The sequence below is a fragment of the Mustela erminea genome, chromosome 17 (genome assembly GCF_009829155.1).
Source record: "Mustela erminea isolate mMusErm1 chromosome 17, mMusErm1.Pri, whole genome shotgun sequence".
Taxonomy (NCBI): domain Eukaryota; kingdom Metazoa; phylum Chordata; class Mammalia; order Carnivora; family Mustelidae; genus Mustela; species Mustela erminea.
In genome coordinates this window covers 7,414,031-7,431,400 of record NC_045630.1, presented here as the reverse complement: position 1 = coordinate 7,431,400, position 17,370 = coordinate 7,414,031, and the positions used below count along the sequence as shown (strand labels likewise).

The following is a 17,370-nucleotide window of genomic DNA, read 5'->3' as shown; positions in this document are numbered from 1 at the left end:
TTTGTGTGGACTGACCAGGCTGGACTATTTCACATGCTTCTTGTTCAAAATCACATTTCAGAATTTTAATAGTGAGAGGATTTGGGGCAATTTCTGATGTTTTATTGATAATTCTGAATTTAACTTTAACTGAATTGAAATTTAAATTCAATCTAATTTTAAATTCTGATTTCCTTAGGATGCTTCTGAATAAAAATGCAGGTTTAATTCCTTTCAAGTACATGTAATTAAAAATAATTAAAATGTATTTAAATATTATTTGGATAATAAATTTAAATTTTCACTTGCAAAGTTATTATGTATAATTATTTTATTTTACTTTAAGCTTGGTGTTTCTGGAAAATTTTTAAAAAAAATAAGCCTCACATGCCATTTGAGAAATTGGCAAAATAATATAAAAATTATGTTCCGAAAAGAAATAGAAATAGCATTTAAAAGATTCCTAATGTCTAGAATATCATCACATGGGGTGTCAAATTTTAGAGTAGAAAATGGCCTGGAAATGTTTAATTTCATACTTATTTCTGCTCAGCATTTTTACTAATTTGGGGGTTTAGTCATTATTCACAATTTCGCTCTCAGTGACTAAAAAGTGGACATTTGTGTCAATGCTGCTAAAAGTCACGGTTTTAAAGCTGGATTAATGCCAGTCAGGAAAGGTGGTCACTGTGGAAATTTGTCATTCCTGAATGTGGAGAATTGCTTTGCAGACGAGTTCCAGAGACCGTGACCAACGTGAGGAACGGCAGAGGGCGCCAGAGAGCACAAGGGCGTCTACGAGGCCACATTTCGCTGGGTGTGAGGGTGAGGGAGATTAAACATTCACACACTTCAGTAAAACGAGAATGGCACCATCAACTTGCAAGATAATTCAAATTTCTAGTCTAAGCTATCACTCCAAAGTGGATTGCCTTAGTAATTTTACATGATTAAAAATATATATAAACCAATGCTAAGGCTTTAAAATGATAGACTGAGGAAAAATGGACTGGTAGCCCTTGGATGGGTCTAAGCTCACCCTATGCCATGACCTGAATCATCCGGTGATGCTCTCCACCCACTAGAGGAACATGGAAGAACACATTCCCAGCTATGTTCTGGGCTTAAATGGTGTTCCTGAGATTTGGGCACAAACAGCCCCGTGGGTACACACTCGAGAACACAAGCAGAGAAGAAACGATCCACTCTTACCTTCCCCGGGAGGGAAGATGTCGTAGCCAGTACATCCTTGTATCTCCCACGATTGTCACTAATTGATGGTTGAGAATAAACCAAATCCATTCACACTTACTGAGCCATGAACACATTCGAAGTTAAATATAAATGTCCTTGGCAATGTTGTAATTACAGGAAATGTTTTAGGGGGAAAAAAAACATTCTCTTGAACAGGGTTTGTGCAAGACTAGAAGGAAATAGACTGAGAGCTTTCAAAACATGGGGCGAGGAGTCCAAGGCCTGGGGAAGGAAATTGAATTGGGTGCCAGAGGGAGGGTTTGTTGGGGGGCGGGGGGTGAGTCACGGTGTGGGAAAGATTGGGATCAGATGATGAAGGGTCTTGACTGAGGTGTGCCCTTCACTCTTAAGTCTGAGAACTTAGGGTTTTTAAAATTCCAGCCCAGTCACTGACGGGAAGGCGTGGGTAGGGATGCCACAGGACTGAGTAAACCGCATAGATTTCAAGGTTGAAAAGATCTCTCATTCACTCAGCTTTTCCTCTCCCATTACACAGAGAATCTGGGAGGCCCCGAATGGGCCAGAGAAGGCCAGGCGACATTAGATGATGCCAACAGTTGAGAGTAAAACCTCTGGAGCCTCTCCTGCCTTTCCCCTTAGGTCCCTTCCGGAGCTCCCCACCCCCCCATCATAGAGTCCTTGCCATTTTAAGAAAGCGTACACAGGCACAGAAGAGACCTAGCGGTCAGGTCACCCAGATCCTTGTCTCCGGGGGGAAGCTCATTATGTCTAATGCCCCTAGCACTGCCTTTTTGAAAATTTACCATTTATAGTGAATTATATTAGTTCCATCAATGATATAAACTTTCCTTTCAAAATACATGTATCTGTGTTTTTAAAAACTTTAGTAACTTAAAATATCTTAAATGATAGTTTTATGGGCTAATTGCAGATATCCTCAAGGTGATACACGGGCTGTTATTCCATTCCATCTGCCAAGCGTCACTCCACCATGGGCCCAAGCGCACGCCTGCACCCCAAGAAGGGTTCTTCCCTGTTGGTCAGTCCTTGTCTAAGCAACGTCCAGGGCAGCGGCCCCTTTCCTGGAGCACAAAACTCCCCTTGAGAACACACCTCATTTCCACCACGCCAGCCCGGCTGCACCCGCCCGTAGCCGGCGCACCTCAGTCTCTCTGGCAAGCTCACCCTCCTGGGCGCACATCTTTGCTCGCTAGAACAGCTCCAGGTTGGTCCCCGAGCCCTCTCTTCTCCTCTGTGATTTCTCCCTCGCCATCTCGGCCACACCTTTGGCTTAAACATTCTTCAGCATTAACTCACGAACCTAGAACTCTGCCCAAACCCACACACACCACTCCCCTTTACAGTTCCTGTTGGAGGTCTCAAAGGCACCCCAAGCTCCGTGTGCCCCAAGCCCCAAATCCGACCTGACACTAAGCCAGGCTTTCCATTTGAGTGGACAATACAACTCATCCGGTTACTTGAGCCGTAAACCCAGGAATCCTAATTGTATCTACTCGCAATGTTCCCAAAGTGGCGCATTTATACATCTGCACCTTGATGATATTAAGCCAAATTTCCATCTTTTCTCCTACTTCTAAGCCACTACAATAGCTCTGCCTCCAATCTATTCTTCACATGCCAGAACCATTTTTTAAAGATGTATTTATTTATTTTTAGAAAGAGGTAGGGAGAATGAATGAGCAGGGGGAGGGGCAGAGAGAGAGCCAGAGAGAGAGAACAAACCCTCAAGCCAACTCCCTGCTGAGCATAGAACCTGACCAGGGGCTCGATCCCAGGGCCCTGAGATCACGACCTGAGCTGAAATCAAGAGCTGCGTGCGTAATCTACTGAGCCACCCAGGTTGCCTCCCTGAACCATTTTTTCAAATTGCAAATTTAATCCATTACATTCTGCTTAGGTGATTGCTCGTTGCCCTTGTGATGAGAATCACGTGTCAGGGCCCGTGGGTTCCCATGACATTGGGCAGCCCTGGCTGTCAATGCTGCGGTCACTGTGGCCTCCAACCGTTCCTTCGCCATGCCATATCCTGCCTCCGGCATGCTGTTCCCTCTGCCTCAGACACCTCCGGAACCCCCACAGCCCACCTCCACCACTGCCTCGCTTTGCCTGACTCACGCCTAGTCATTCTTGAAGTATGTCCCTCAATATGGCTTCTTCGGGAAGCCTTCCCCAGCCTCCCTCTCCAACCACAAACCCAGACCGCCCCCCCAACCTGTCCTCTCCGGGCACCACGGCCCCCCTTCATGGCAGGTCATCCTCGGCCTCCCACTAAGCCGTGGACTGCCTGAGCTCCGAGGCCTTGTTTGTTTTTACTTTTCCGCGCCATCCCCAAGACCGACTGGGTGGAGGCCGCCCATCCCGCGGGGCGCATCCTGTAAATGTTTTTGGAATGAAAAAACGAACATACTGGGAAGCCAAAACAACTGTCTCTACTTTTAAAGATCCAACCTGGGGCACTTGCGGGCTCAATCGGTTAAGCGTCTGCCCTTGGGCCCGGGGCGCGATCCCAGAGTCCCAGGATCGAGTCTCACCTCCGACTCCCTGCTCAGCGGGGAGTCTGCATCTCCCTCTCCCTCTCGTAAATCAGTAAATAAAATCTAAAGTAGATAAATAAAGATCAAACCTGAAGCTCAACGAGAAGACGGAATGTTCCCGAAGCCGGAGACTGGGACGCAGCGGACTCCGGTGACGCGGGGTGATAGGTTCAGGCAGGGGGAACGCCGGGGCTCCGAGCGGCAGGTCTTCAGGGGAGGCCGTGCGACATCCTCCCCCAGCTTCCGAAGATGCCAGAAGCGGGGCTCCCAGCAGACGCCAGGACCGGGGCCCAGTTTGCGGCAGGGCGGGCGGCCCCTGAGCGCAGCAGGTGCGGACGCCGCTGGCCCCTGGGAGCTCGAGCTCCGGCTCCTTCCTGCCCCCCAACCCCGCCAAGGCCTGCAGTCCTTCCCTGCCAGCTTCGGGGCTCCCTCCCGCTCCCTATTAGACTTCCCTGCCCGTTCCACTCGCCGGGGGCCGGGGCACTAGCAGCCCCGCGCGGTCCGGCTCCCGCAGGTGGGCCCCGGAGCGAACACCTGCCGCGGGTTTAAAGCGGAGGAACCACGTGCGGGCGGGGCGGGGCGGGGCGGGGCGGGGCGGGGCGGGGCAGCGGGCCCAGCTCCTTCCTCAGGCATCGGAGAATCTAGAAAGATCCTGCCTGGGAGCACTAGGTGTGGTGCAAAGACAAGGAATCTTGGAACACTGAAAAAAAATAAACTTTAAAAAAAAAAAAAAAAAAAAAAGAACCTGCCTGCGGGGCCGCTCGGCCTTCGTTTCCAGGGGCTGCAGGCGCGCGAACAGCGCTGGGGCCCGGGTTCCTGGTCTCGCGGCGAGATTCCAGCGCAGGGTCTGTCTTAACCCGAACCCGGAGACTCCTCACCTTGAAGGCATTATGTTAAGTGAAATAATCGGAAAAAGACAAATACCGTATGATGTGTGTATTAGGGAGGTTGCTAAGAGAGTAAATCTTACAAGTTTTCATCACAAGTTAAAAAAAAAAGTGTGACTCTATGAGGTGACGCGTGTTAACTAGACCTCAGTTTCGCAATGTATACAAATCTCAGACTGATACGTCGGACACCTGAGACTGATACAATGTTATGTCAATTCTCCCTCAATAATAGTTAAAAAACAAACAAAACAGCAAACAAACTTGGGGATGTCTGCAGCGGAAGGGGTCAAGGTTCCAGGCAGTGAACTGGGAGCTGCTGGGGAGACGTTTCAGGGAGTGTCTTCCCCATGACGGCGATGGCTCTAGTTTCAGCTAACTTAAAATTCTAGAATGGCAAACATATCGTCAGGGGTTTGGGTGCGCTTGAGTCACAGGCTCAGATCCCACCAGCTCGCTGATCTGGAGCAAATTACTTAAACTTTCTGACCTTCAGGTGTGTCTTTTGACCTCTCTTTAGAGGGATTAAGTAAGACAATGGAATAAGAGGACGTGAATTTGTGATGTTAATTTCGACCCCCAGCCCAAGGAGGAGCAAATGGTACAGCTCCGTGAGTGAGGTAACAGGTGGCAGAGGAAGCCTGTGGTGCATGCTGAGTGAGAGGCCAGGACTGAGACTCTAATCCCCCAGCTGTGGCGGTGCTAAGGCACTGGGGCAGTAGGCAGGCAAAGGGGTGCGCTGGAGACACACTGTATCAGGAATTTGAGTACTAAAAAGCAAAGGGTAATTATGGCGTTGCATAGCTATTGAGTACTAAAAAGCAAAGGGTAATTATGGCGTTGCATAGCTATTGCTGGGGGCTATGATGCTGTCCAGAAAGTAAAAGAAAGGCTCATGTTGATTAATCATCAATTAAAAGCAAAGTATGAAATCCAGAGGACCTCCCAGGAAGAGACTCTCCTCTCCTTCAGCAGGAGGACAGAGGGAGCTGACGATCAGGGCCACAACATAATTACAAGAATAATAGAACTGCAGAGAAGGACGAATTCACAGCACAGGTGCGTTTGCTACGCTGAGGCCTGTTTCCTGGCAGGGAAGGACTGGAGCCTGAGACTTGGAATAGGTACCTCTGGGTCAATTAACTCGAAACTCTTGAGCCCCTGGGTTCTCTTGAAAGATCAGATCTATTCTTTCCAGGTAAAAGCTAGTTCCTCCCCCTTACCCGAAGATCATGCAGAGACATTCACCCTACAAGGGAACAGGTGTCCCTGTTTAGCATTTGCCACACTGGCCAGTATGCTAATGACTAGGTTCAGGATATGACACCACCCAGCTCCTTCAGTTATGACCCAAACCCGGTTAGTAGCACAAGATGGCGAGTAGGAGAGGGGCAGGACCTCACAAATTGTACCCCTGCAGCCAGGACAGAATGTATAGGTCTTGATTCTAAATGTGGTGGATGGGAGGTATGCCTGGTGGGGAGACATGGAACATACAACTAGATAAGGGAGAAGTTACTGACGTCAGAGCATTTCCCTATTGCAAGAGTTTGATGTCCTGGCAAGGAACATAGAAGATGATGCCACGACCAAGATGCTTGGGTGGCTCTTGGAAACTCAACCAAACAGAAGACCCACCATAGCTGCTCTGCCAGGTGTAGGAGATTTGCTGGAGAATCTTGACATAGCTTCAGATGCATGATGTATGCCCATGGTCTTGCAAATGCATTCTTTTCCATCCCTACTAAAAAGAACTAAAAACATTTTGCATTTACTTGGAGCAGATAATGCCAGGCTATTTGAATTCTCCTACCCTCTGTCATATTATTGTCTGAAGAGAAAAACATTGTCTAGACATTCCAAGTAAGAGGTCCAGTATATGATGTTGATTCAATCAGAGGAACAAGAAGTAGGGAGTACACTGGGGGCCTTTAAGAGGCACATGCTTTCCAGAGGTGGGACATAAATCTTTCAGTGAGTCAGGGGCTTGCCTAATCCTTGAAGCTTTTAGGGAGTCAGTGGCCTGGGCATGTTTCGACATCCTCTTAGTAGTCAAGAACAAATTCTTCCACAGCATACCTCCCACTACAAAGACGGAAAGGCAATGCTTGATTGCCTTTTCGGGTTCTAAAGGTTGCATATTCTGCACATGACAATATACGAGAAGACATAACATGTTGCCAGCTTTGACTGTAGACACAGCAAGAAAGAACTCTTGTCCCCAGCCGCCATGACTCAGGCCATATGACCCCATAGACCTCATGGTATCTATGATGGAAAAAGATGTTGTGTTGGGTCACTTATAGTCAGTCCCAAGGAAAGAGTCATCATTTAGACTGCTAGGGTCCCAAAGCATAGCCATGTCATCTGCAAATAGAGAATGATTCAGCTTTTAAATTTAGCTGACCATGGACTTTAAGAGGAAACGTGGCCAGACCTGGCCACTATGAGATTTTTGTCCGACCCAAAAAGTTATAAGCAGCAGCAATCCATCATAAAACTGAAGGGGGAGGGGCGCCTGGGTGGCTCGGTCGGTTGAGTGCCTGCCTCTTGATTTCAGCTCAGATCATGATCTCTGGGTCATGGGATCAAGCCCCGCTTTGGGCTCTGCACTCAGCATGGAGTCAGCTTGTCCCTCTCCCTCCTCAAATAAATAAAATCTTTAAACAAACAAACAAAGTAATTTAATTAAATCAATAAAACCGAAGGGGTACATTTTAGGAAAAGATCCACAGAGCCAAGAGCACAGAAAGTTCCATTAGCAGGCAGCGCGGAGCCCGTGTAACTCACTGCCGCTGTATCCTGGTCCTTCCTTCATTCACTCTGATGGCCGTTGCTGGGGAGGGCTGCCTCCCGTCAGCCGACAGAGGAAGGAGTGTAGGCTCAGGATGCGGTGCGAGCTGACGTACCTTACAACCCTATCCACATAGCCCCGAAGTCGGTGGTGGGGGGCAGTCCTGCTTCCGGGCAGCGCTTTGGGCAGCATATGCCCACTCATTCTACAGACTCTGGGTGGTGGCAAATGTCTTGGCTGATGGTTCAGGGGCTGTAAGAAGAAAACACGAAGAAGGGGGACAGGGACATCTAGGAAAGAAACGCGAGGAGGCACCTATGGGCATAGATGTGAAGTGTGGAGATCTTGATAACACACGAGAATGCCAGCAGACAGCTCCCCCAAGGAAGCATTCGACAGCCAAGGACACAGAACGATTTGGGCAGTTAGCCAGCTGATGTTGGCCACCAACACCCACTTTCCCCAGGGTCAGAACGGTGACTGTGTGAAGGAAGATGCACGCGGGCAATTCCATGGGATGGAGGCGAGGCACGGGCCCAGCAGCATGAATTCCAACTCTCCAGGCCCAGCTCCCACGGCGCTATGGCCCCCGGCCAATCACCCGCCTGACACCGATGCTAGAGCCCTGATCGCAAGAGTCCTCAGGGAGGCCAACTGGTCACCCAGTAGCCAGAGACGCCACCGGCCTGGTTTCACTGCTGGAAGAAGTCGCAATTCATCTGACCGTAACCAACACCTGGTCTGGATATGAGCTCGCCGTCCCTGCGTGCAGGGTTTCACACAACAAACACCACTGTGTGCCTGGGCACTGCTCTGTGTTGGTGGTTTGCATGTGGAGAAATGCATTTAGTTTTATAGAGCATGACCTGCATGCCAGGCTCTGTGCTAGGTACTGGGGCTGCACAGACAGGCAAGGTCATAGCTACTGGGGGACAGGATGGCAACGTTCCAGCATTAAAATGATCTCATAGGCTAACTAAGCAGATTCTGAGCTCAAGTGATGTCATCCTTCCGTGGCTAATTTGGGACTGGGAACTAGAAGCTTCTATTTTCACTGATGGTCTGACTCAAAATAAAGTGTTTTCTTCCATGTTGATCAGATAAGCAAGTCTCATGGGTAAGCAGCATCTTAAAAGGCACTTGATGAAGAAAATAAAATAGAAGGAAATGAAGTTTGAACTTCTGTCTACCTCGCAGATGTGTCTTATCTAGGAGGGGATATGTGACGAGTCTTATCTAGGAGGGGAAGTCTTGGGGGTCTGCAGCAGCAGCAGCCACCCCCCTCCCCAACACACAGCTCTCCCGTCACCCCGCACGGCCACTGTGAAGCCACAAAGTACAGGCAAAGTCCATGGAGGAGTCAGGCTTCCAGAACCTTCCCTCTCGGAAACAGAGGTGCTGATGGAGACTTCCTTCCACTCAAGCCCTCCCACCCGCCCTGGCCACTTCTCCAAGGTGTTCGCACTTCACTTCCCACACCTGTTCCCCGAGAATAAAAGTTTGTAGCCGGGACGGATGAATGACCGGGACCACCATAGGACAGGACGGAAAGCAATCTGGATTTGTCCTAGTCCCTCATAAGCCTACACATCTACACTTGGCAGGGAACAGGCTCCTTGTGATCACATTAAAGAAACTGAGTCACCTGAGGGCACTCCTTGGGAATGATTCAAGCCATCCCAGGAAAACCCATAAAGCAAGATGAGGACGGGAGTTGGACTGCAGGAATGTCAAGTTCAAGACGCAGGAGCTCTGGTGGCTCTAAGGTTTGTACACAGCAAGGGCTTAGGGCAGCAAGGGGGTTGCAAGCACGGTTAGCCGGGGTTGGGGGGCTCACTGAAGACAGTGTGCACAGCCAGTACGCTACCGTTCCAGAGGCTTCCGTGAGCTCCAGCAGACCCCAGAAAACTACAGATCATGCAACCTAGAGATGTTCTATGAACGGTTTTATTCACATAAATAAACGTGGGTTTATTATGGATAAGTGGGCAGTCCACTTATCTCCTTAGCAGCCTTAAGGGGAGCTGGCAGGTTTGGTGGGGGGTGGGGGGTGAGGTGGCGGGACAAAAGGGGGAAGAATCGCCAGAGAGTGGGATCCTGGAACCCAAAAGATGAGACTTTTCCGAAGGAGAAATTGCGCAATTCCACACCCTGATGGATCCAAGATCACGTGAATAAGGACCAAAGCGAGGTGCTTGTGTGTGTTGGTGCTGACCTCCCAGGAGCACGCACTGGTGCCGGGCGGACTCCAGAGCACAGCGGAGGGAGAAGACCGGCGCCGAGCTCAGGGGAGTGAGTGAGCTCGGGCAGCTCTTGCAGAAGGTTCAGGAAGTGTGAGCGGAGCGGGCCAGGCCACAGGCAACCCCGGAGGCGGCGTGGAGAATCCGTGCTCCCGGAGCCCCACTGTGCCGTCTCGCGTGCACACGGACAGCCCGAGCGCCCCGCCTCTCGCCGTCCCACGAGCCCAGGAGAGGGGCACGAGCACGCCCCTACCGCGAAGGAACGGCGTGAAGCTCCAGATTTGGGACCGGAGCCTGTTCTCCAAGTTGTTCTTCCCGTGACCTTCCGCATGTCCGGTCGAGTCAAAGGAAGGGGGCAGGTTGCTGTTGTAAGAAGGTGGGACACCGGCGTGTTTACAGCTGGAGAGAAACGGGTCTTCCTCATCCCCCACTGCTAGCCACGCCCCATCCCCCCCACCCCCCGCCCGGCCACCCAACGTCTCGGGGGACCCGCTCTCTCCGCTCCCCGGACCCCCGCCCAGGCCCCAGGTCGGAGGACGCGGCGACGGCCAGCCCAGGGGGTGCGAATCAGCGAGCCCTTCCCCAGCTCGGGTTCCACAGCGCTGCCGCAGGGCAGGTCTAGGAAGAGGAAATCTGGGCTTTGCTTAGGACGACGTTAGTAGCCGGACTCCGGGTCAGGCCCGGGCGCCCCTCCAGCCTCTACCCCGCGGCTCTTCCGTCTCGTTCCCCGCAGGCCTTGCGGCATCGACGCTGTGTCCTCTGGCGTGGGTCACCTTCCGGACGATGGTCCTGTCCCCCGGCCGAGGAGCACGATGGGGCCCCACAGCACCCACGGGTCCCCTGCTCCCCGCAAAAAAGCAGCTTTTGCACAAAGGAAAACGTGATCTAGCCCACTCTCTTGCTGAACGACAAAACATTCCAGGACTGTGGCCCTATTTTATATTTTCCCCACGTCCCTTGTTCTCTTACCCCCTTTAGCCCCGTTATATCCTGAGTGAGGACACATCTCAGTCCTAATAATGACGGACCAAACACTGCAGCTGGGACTTATTTTCCCCTGGCCCCAATCCAGGGCGATTTCCTTCAGGCTTCAAGCCTCACAGCGGTTGCTGGACTGTGGGGCTTTTGGGGAGGGCGGGTGCGGGAGAGCTTGGGATCTGGGCCCAGCACCCCCCCCAGCACCCCCCCCGCCCCCCGCCAGCTGCTTCGCATAAATGAGTTCATCCAACTCCCACTTAGCCACTCCACCTTAGGTAAAACAGACCATTTTAATCAGGTAAAAATAATCATTTTGCAACAAGGAAAACCATAGTTCATAAAGTGGAGTGATTTACCTACGATCAGAAATTGAGGTGAGAGTTGGGAGGGCCAGGCCTGGAGCCAGCTCTGTGGGTCCTGGGACCTGGATGGTCTGGGGGAGCCCCCACGTCCGCGAGTCCGGGCTGAGGGTGCACGGACCCGCCCCTCCCGCCCCGAGGCACCTGAGGTTTCAACAAGATGGTGCTTCTGGAAACTGCCCGGCTACACTCCTGCCGTCCACACCTCCCCCTTATCTCCCAGCCCATGAGCACATGTGCCCTTTCTAAAGACAGAGGATGAGGCCACTTGGCAGTGATGCCACCATTTAATCACTCGATGTCCTTTCCTGAGGATTAACCGAAGTGCTGAGATTCACGCTGGGATTCTCGAAGCAGACGTGGAGAACCTACCATCACCGTCCTCCCGGTCGCTCTCTGCTCACTGGAGGACCCCCCTGCCGCGGTACTCTGCCGGGAAGTCGGTGTGGGAAGCAGAAACCATCTGCTCACTCGGAGTGCCGAGGTCGGCCTGGATGTGCACAAGTTTCTGGAAGCAAACCCTGGACGCTGGGACCTGGGAAATCTGTGTCTTGCCTTTTATAAACCGCTGGATCCCAGGCAAACCGGTTAGCCTCTATGCGCCTCCATTTCTCATCTCTTGAAGGGAGATCTTGTTGGGGGGGACGGGGTTGCTGGGCTTCCTTTCCCCCTCCATGGCAGAGAAGATAAAACTCCAGTCTACACGGGAGTGTGCCCTACTCTGTACCAAATGAGAGCTTTAATCCCAGCCGCCTCTCTTGCTGGCTGTGTGACTTTGGACAAATGCCTGTACCTTTCTGAGTATGTTTCTCTCCGTGAAAACTGGCCAGGACTGCTGCGGGGGTCATGTAGCCCAGTCCCGGCCCACCGGCAAGATGGGTCCCTCCTGAAGCATGAGACGCGCCTAGCCAACCGCTGTTTGGCCTCTCCAGAGTGCTTCGCTTGGTTGTAGCTGTTGGATGACGCAGCCACTGATTCTACTGTGACCCCTCGTGTCTCCAGCAAAGAAATATCTTGAGCTGATCATGAGCAAAGTGACTTTGTCTGAGCAGCAAACGCAGGTCTCCACCCGGTCTCCATCCTCGGGACTGACCTCCTCCTGCCCGGGGAGGGGGAGGGGAGGGCGGGTTGTGGAGCCCTGATGTCACACAGCCCTACATAAGGGCCTCCTTTAGGCTCCTGCGGGCGGTTTGGAAGCAGCTGGAGGAATGAGTTAGGTCCCGGCGGTGGGGATTTTTTTTAAGTCAGACACAGGCACAGCTGTTGCACAGAAAACCCAAAGCCTCAGACCCTTCAAGCAGAGGAAGAGTTTAGGTAAAACTCTTAAGGGAAGCTGTCTGGGTCGCCAGAGAGAGGGAAGAGGATACAGACTTCTCTTGCTGTTTATTTATTCTTTTGTCTTTGAAATATTCATAGCAACCGGACTAGAGGAAGTTGCTGGAATCCGGGCAAAGTTCCCAAACAAGGTCCCGGTAAGACTCCATTGGGCTCTTTGAAAAGGAGTTCTCCCTGTCCCTTGGGGGGGAAAAAAAAGCAGGTGGGGGGACCCCACTGTCTCTCCCTGTTCTGAGCTTCTAAGATGGTGAGAGCTCGGAGTCCCATTCTTGGGATTGACCCTCTGACAGGTGATAGTGGAGCGCTACCCCGGGGAGAAGTTCCTGCCTCCGCTGGACAAGACCAAGTTCCTGGTCCCGCAGGGGCTGACCATGACCCAGTTCCTCAGCGTCGTCCGGTAGGTGCTAAAGTGAATGTCCGGGAGTGTGCTGGGTTTTTTTCCCGTTTGCTTTGTTAGTTGGTTTGGTTCTGAGGCTGGGGGCGTTCTGAAGAGAGAGAAAAAGTTTCTAAAAGGTGACTCGCCTTTTAGATTCTGCAGTGCCCGGGAAAGGTGCAGTGGGAAAGATGCTGTGGCTTATACAGGTGCGAGAACCCCACAGACACCAAGTGTGAAGAGAGTAAGAGCTGCCGACTTTTCTAAGAAGTTTCGGAGGTCGTCTTGGCTCTGGAACTAGTGCAGAAGATCCTTTTTTCCACACGCTGCTTAGAGCCCAGTGTGCATTTTCCCAGGAGAGACACAGTGCCTTTGAAGTGGGGGAGTGGGGACCTCCTCCAAAGGCAGATATTCCCGGAACTGCTGACTCTGGGAGGGGGGACAGGGAAGGCTTCCCCACACGTGCTCCTCCCTGGGGCTAAGACACAGCCAAGGAAATGGAGCCATTTTTAAAGCTTACCAGGGTTAAGTAGTGTCACCCGACACACGGCTTCAATAAAAATGATTTGGGGCTAATGTGAATGCAACCCCTGGAGGGTGATTCTTGATGGGTTGGAAAGTCCGGAGAGGCCGGCCCTCGCACACCGCATGGCTGCTCGTGTCTTCAAGAATTCAGCACGAGTGTGCGTTTGTCCTGATGAGTTGTGTAAGAGCATCCTGGTCCCCCCTCCTCAGGGAAGCGGACCGTGGCCGGGTGTGAACGGAGCGGCTGAGGGAACGTTAGGATTACATCCCCTCCCCCAGCTCCCTCAGAAACAACGCGTTCAGCTCCGAGAGCCATTCTTTCCTCCTTTCCACACAGGGGTCACCCTCTCTTTCGCACCAGCTCTGACCCCCGCCCCATCCCAACATGGGGTGCTCCAGGATGTTTGTGAGCACCAGTTAGTTCTCTGTTCTTTCTAGACTCTGTCTTTGTTTTTGTTTGTTTGTTTGTTTTAAAGATTTTATTTATTTATTTGACCGACAGAGATCACAAGTAGGCAGAGAGGCAGGCAGAGAGAGAGGAGGAAGCAGGCTCCCTGCTGAGCAGAGAGCCCGATGCGGGGCTCGATCCCAGAACCCTGAGATCATGACCTGAATCGAAGGCAGAGGCTTAACCCACTGAGCCACCCAGGCGCCCCTAGACTCTGTCTTTGTAACAGTGAACAGAACAGACAAAAATACTTGCCCTCAACCCCCTTCTCCAGGGGAGGAGGCCAAAACCCACCCTGAAGGAGGGCACGACAGGCCTTCTGGGTGGTTAAGTGTCCAGCTCTTGGTTTCCACTCAGTTTGGGATCTCAGGGTTGTGAGATCGAGCCCTGCACTGGCTCCACGCTTGATGGGGGTCTGCTTGGGGTTCTCTCCCTCTCCCTCTACTCCTCCTGCTCATGCTCTCTCTCTCTTTCTCAAATAAATAAATAAATAAATAAATCTTGAAGAAAAAAAAAGAAGGAAGGAAGGAAAGAAGGGAGGAAGGAAGAAAAGGCAACAGACAGGAGGTGGGCGTGCTGACTCGGGAAGGTCATGCACACTCGGGAAGGTCATGCACACTCGGGAAGGTCATGCACACTCGGGAAGGTCATGCACTTGTCCCAGATCCACCTGCTTCCACTGTACAGCCACTTCTTTAACCCCGAACAGCCATGCAGTTGTCAAAGCTGAACACGGGGCTATGTTGGGAGGGAGTATCTGGTTGTAAAATTAGTCAGTTTCCAGCCACCTGTGTCCCACAGCCACCCAGCCCGAGCTCAGAAAGTCCAAAGCTCTGAGACCAGAGAGCGCAGGCTGTGCCTGAGTCTCCAAGCAAACGGAAGGTGCCGCGGGGAGACAGAACCCTTACCTGGGTGTCCCCATGGTCATGCTGTCCTCCACCGCAGGATGAGCCAGGCCCCAGACTGACCTTGACATTTACAGCACGTCCAACTGAACTTTGCCGCTTCTCCCTCTCCTCGAGGGGGAAGGAGAGGTGGCGGGCGGAGAAGGAGCGGCAACCTTCCCAAATGTCATCCCAAGGCTGTTGAACAGTGAGATGCTGGGAGATACTCTAATCGCCTTTGTATGTCCGGGGATGTACAGACCTTGAGTTTCAGAGCAAGGACTGGCGTATTCACTTAGCATTTTTGTGTTGATATGTCTCCTAGTTAGTGATAGGACGGCCTCGCCTTTTCGGCCCAACTGGAAGACTTAATGGTCTTTTAAATCTGCAGGGAAGGAGTAGGGAACAATTGAGTCTTCCCGAGGGTCATGATCCCGCAAGCTGAATCAGAATCCCTGGGTCTGGAGGAGCGTCTGGGGGCTCAGTGCGTTAAGATAAGCATGTGACTTGGGCTCAGGTCATGATCTCAGGGATCGAGCCCCACATCGGACTCTGTGCCCAGCAGAGAGTCTGCTTCTCCCTCTGCCCCTCCCCCTGCTTGTTCACACACTCTCAAACAAACAAACAAACAAATAAAACTTTTAAAAGTACCTCTGTGTGTGGAGTGCAGGAATCTGCATTTTCAACAGCCCTCGTGGGGAACTGTCAAGTTTGAGGACGGTGCACTTGCGCGGGGAGGTGGGCTCCTTGGGTAGACGTGTTTGCGGCGGACAAACAGAGGTTAAGTCCGGCCCTGGGTCGGGGGCCCATTCCCTGCCCCTTTAAAGTTTTCCCGTCCTGCCCTCTCCTTCCTTCCCATCCAGGAGCCGCCTGGTCCTCGGGGCCACTGAAGCCTTTTATTTGCTGGTGAACAACAAGAGCCTGGTGAGCATGAGTGTGACCATGGCAGAAGTCTACAGGGACTTCAAGGACAAGGACGGCTTTGTGTACGTGACCTACGCTTCCCAGGAGATGTTCGGCTGCCCGGGGTCAGGGCAGACCCTGCCATCCTCTCCAGAACGTGTCGGGAACCAGTCCTTGAACCCGTGGAGGGATGGAGCGCCTCCTGTGTGTGTGTCGGGCCATCCAGGGAGCCGTGCTGCACATCTGTGATCGGCAGCGCCCCCACGACAGGAGGTCCGGCCGTCCCTGTATCTTTGTGGGGCTCCTTGCTCTTGTGCGCTCTGAGACAGCGGGGGGCTCCTGGGATTCTGTACCTACTGAGTCTCTTCCGAGTAAGAATCGGTGAGCTTGTGTGATGGTTTTCTGCGATGAGCTGGGGATGGATTTTAAGTGACTTCGGTGGTGGAGGCTGGCAGGCCCTTGGGGAGCTTGAGTTCAGCTCCGTGTGGGGAGGAGTCCCACGTGGGCTCGGTCACAGGGACCGTCGGGCAGTGGTCGGGTCCCTGTGGAGCCCCCACATGGAGCCGGTGTGAACGGGCTCATCCGGGGGCAGGGGCCTCCTCTGTGTCCTTACAGAGATGATTGCTGTGTTTCCACTGTGTTCACTTGACTTGCTTATTTCCTCTTAGATTGTATTTTGTGTGTTTGTGTCTAAGATGCCCCCGTTCAGTATAAAGTCACAGAACCCCTGTGCTTGTTTGCTGCGTGCCAGGCACCTTGTGTCTCAGGGCCTCATCGCAACCCTCTGTGGCTGATTATTGTGATCCTCGGTAGACAATGACGAATGGAGGCCCAGAAAGGTTAAAATCGTTTCCAAATTCACACACAGCAGGGTGTGCTGGGATGGGAGCCCGGGGAGTCTGGCTTTGGAAGCTGCCCGCACTCCTCACTCTCTGCACTAGCCCCAATCTGAGGGGGTTACTTGGCGAGTTCCAGCTGGCTGCCAAGCTGCGGAGCCCACGTTCACCAGCTCAGCCCGTGGGGAGCGCAGCAGAGCTTGGCCGACGAATGTTGGTGAGTGTTTGGTTCAGCAGCGAGCTCCAGCGTATTTGTCAGGGGGAGGCTTTGCAGGGTGTTCAACTCGAGCTGGGTTTTGAAGCATGGATAGGAGTTCGTCGGGAAAGGAATTTCGCTCATGTATACTCAACATACCTTTTCTGGAGCACTTCCTAAATGGTAAGTGCTGTTCCAGGTCATGGAAATTCAACATTGACCAACACAGGTAAGGTCCCAGCCCTCAGGAGTCCCTTCGACTGAAGAGAGGGAGGAAAGGCAATATTCAAGATGAACTTGGACGCTTGTAAGTACAATCAAGAAAAGTAGGACAAAGCAGAAGGTGATCCGCAGATTTAATCCTGGCTGTAGGATGGCCAGACAGAGAGCTTCTGGGATCATGCCAGGGAGGGAAAGTGGCCGAGCAGGTCCAAACATGTGAGCTTTACAATCAGAGGGGATTCTGGGGCAGTGGCAGTGGGGCAGGGGGAGAGCACTTAGCCAGGGGCCAGGTCTACAAGGTCAGCTTTGCTACGGTATTTGGAGTTCGTTCTAAGGCTGCTGAGCGGGAAAGGAGACGTGTTCCAACCGGAGAGAGAGGCTCAGGGAAGGTGTGATCTCCCCGCTTACGTCCCCCAGGAGCACGGAGCTGGCCTGTGTCCCCCGCTCACTCTCGGGATCTGCTGTCCTGCTCCAGGCTGCTTTTCCTGACTCCCAGGCGGCCAGCCTGCCCTCTCTCCTGCCCTTGGCTGTCCTCTCCCTGCCTGGCTTGACCCCTCGACGGCTCTACTCACTTCCTCTAACACCCATTCATTGAGTCCTCTTTGCCCTCTGCCAGGTGAAACATGCCTCCCAGACTCCCC

At 52.4% G+C, this 17,370-nt stretch overlaps 1 protein-coding gene across 1 annotated transcript; it reads left to right on the top strand.

Annotated features, from left to right (window-relative positions):
- Window positions 1–3,861: 3,861 nt before the first annotated feature.
- MAP1LC3C (microtubule associated protein 1 light chain 3 gamma) lies at window positions 3,862–15,904 on the top strand. Its single transcript, XM_032319181.1, has 6 exons — window positions 3,862–4,078; window positions 10,404–10,456; window positions 12,225–12,321; window positions 12,424–12,479; window positions 12,633–12,739; window positions 15,436–15,904. Exons 1-6 carry the CDS (start codon window positions 3,862–3,864, stop codon window positions 15,722–15,724), a joined length of 819 nt encoding a protein of 272 aa, XP_032175072.1. The 3' UTR covers window positions 15,725–15,904.
- The last annotated feature ends 1,466 nt before the right edge of the window (window positions 15,905–17,370 follow it).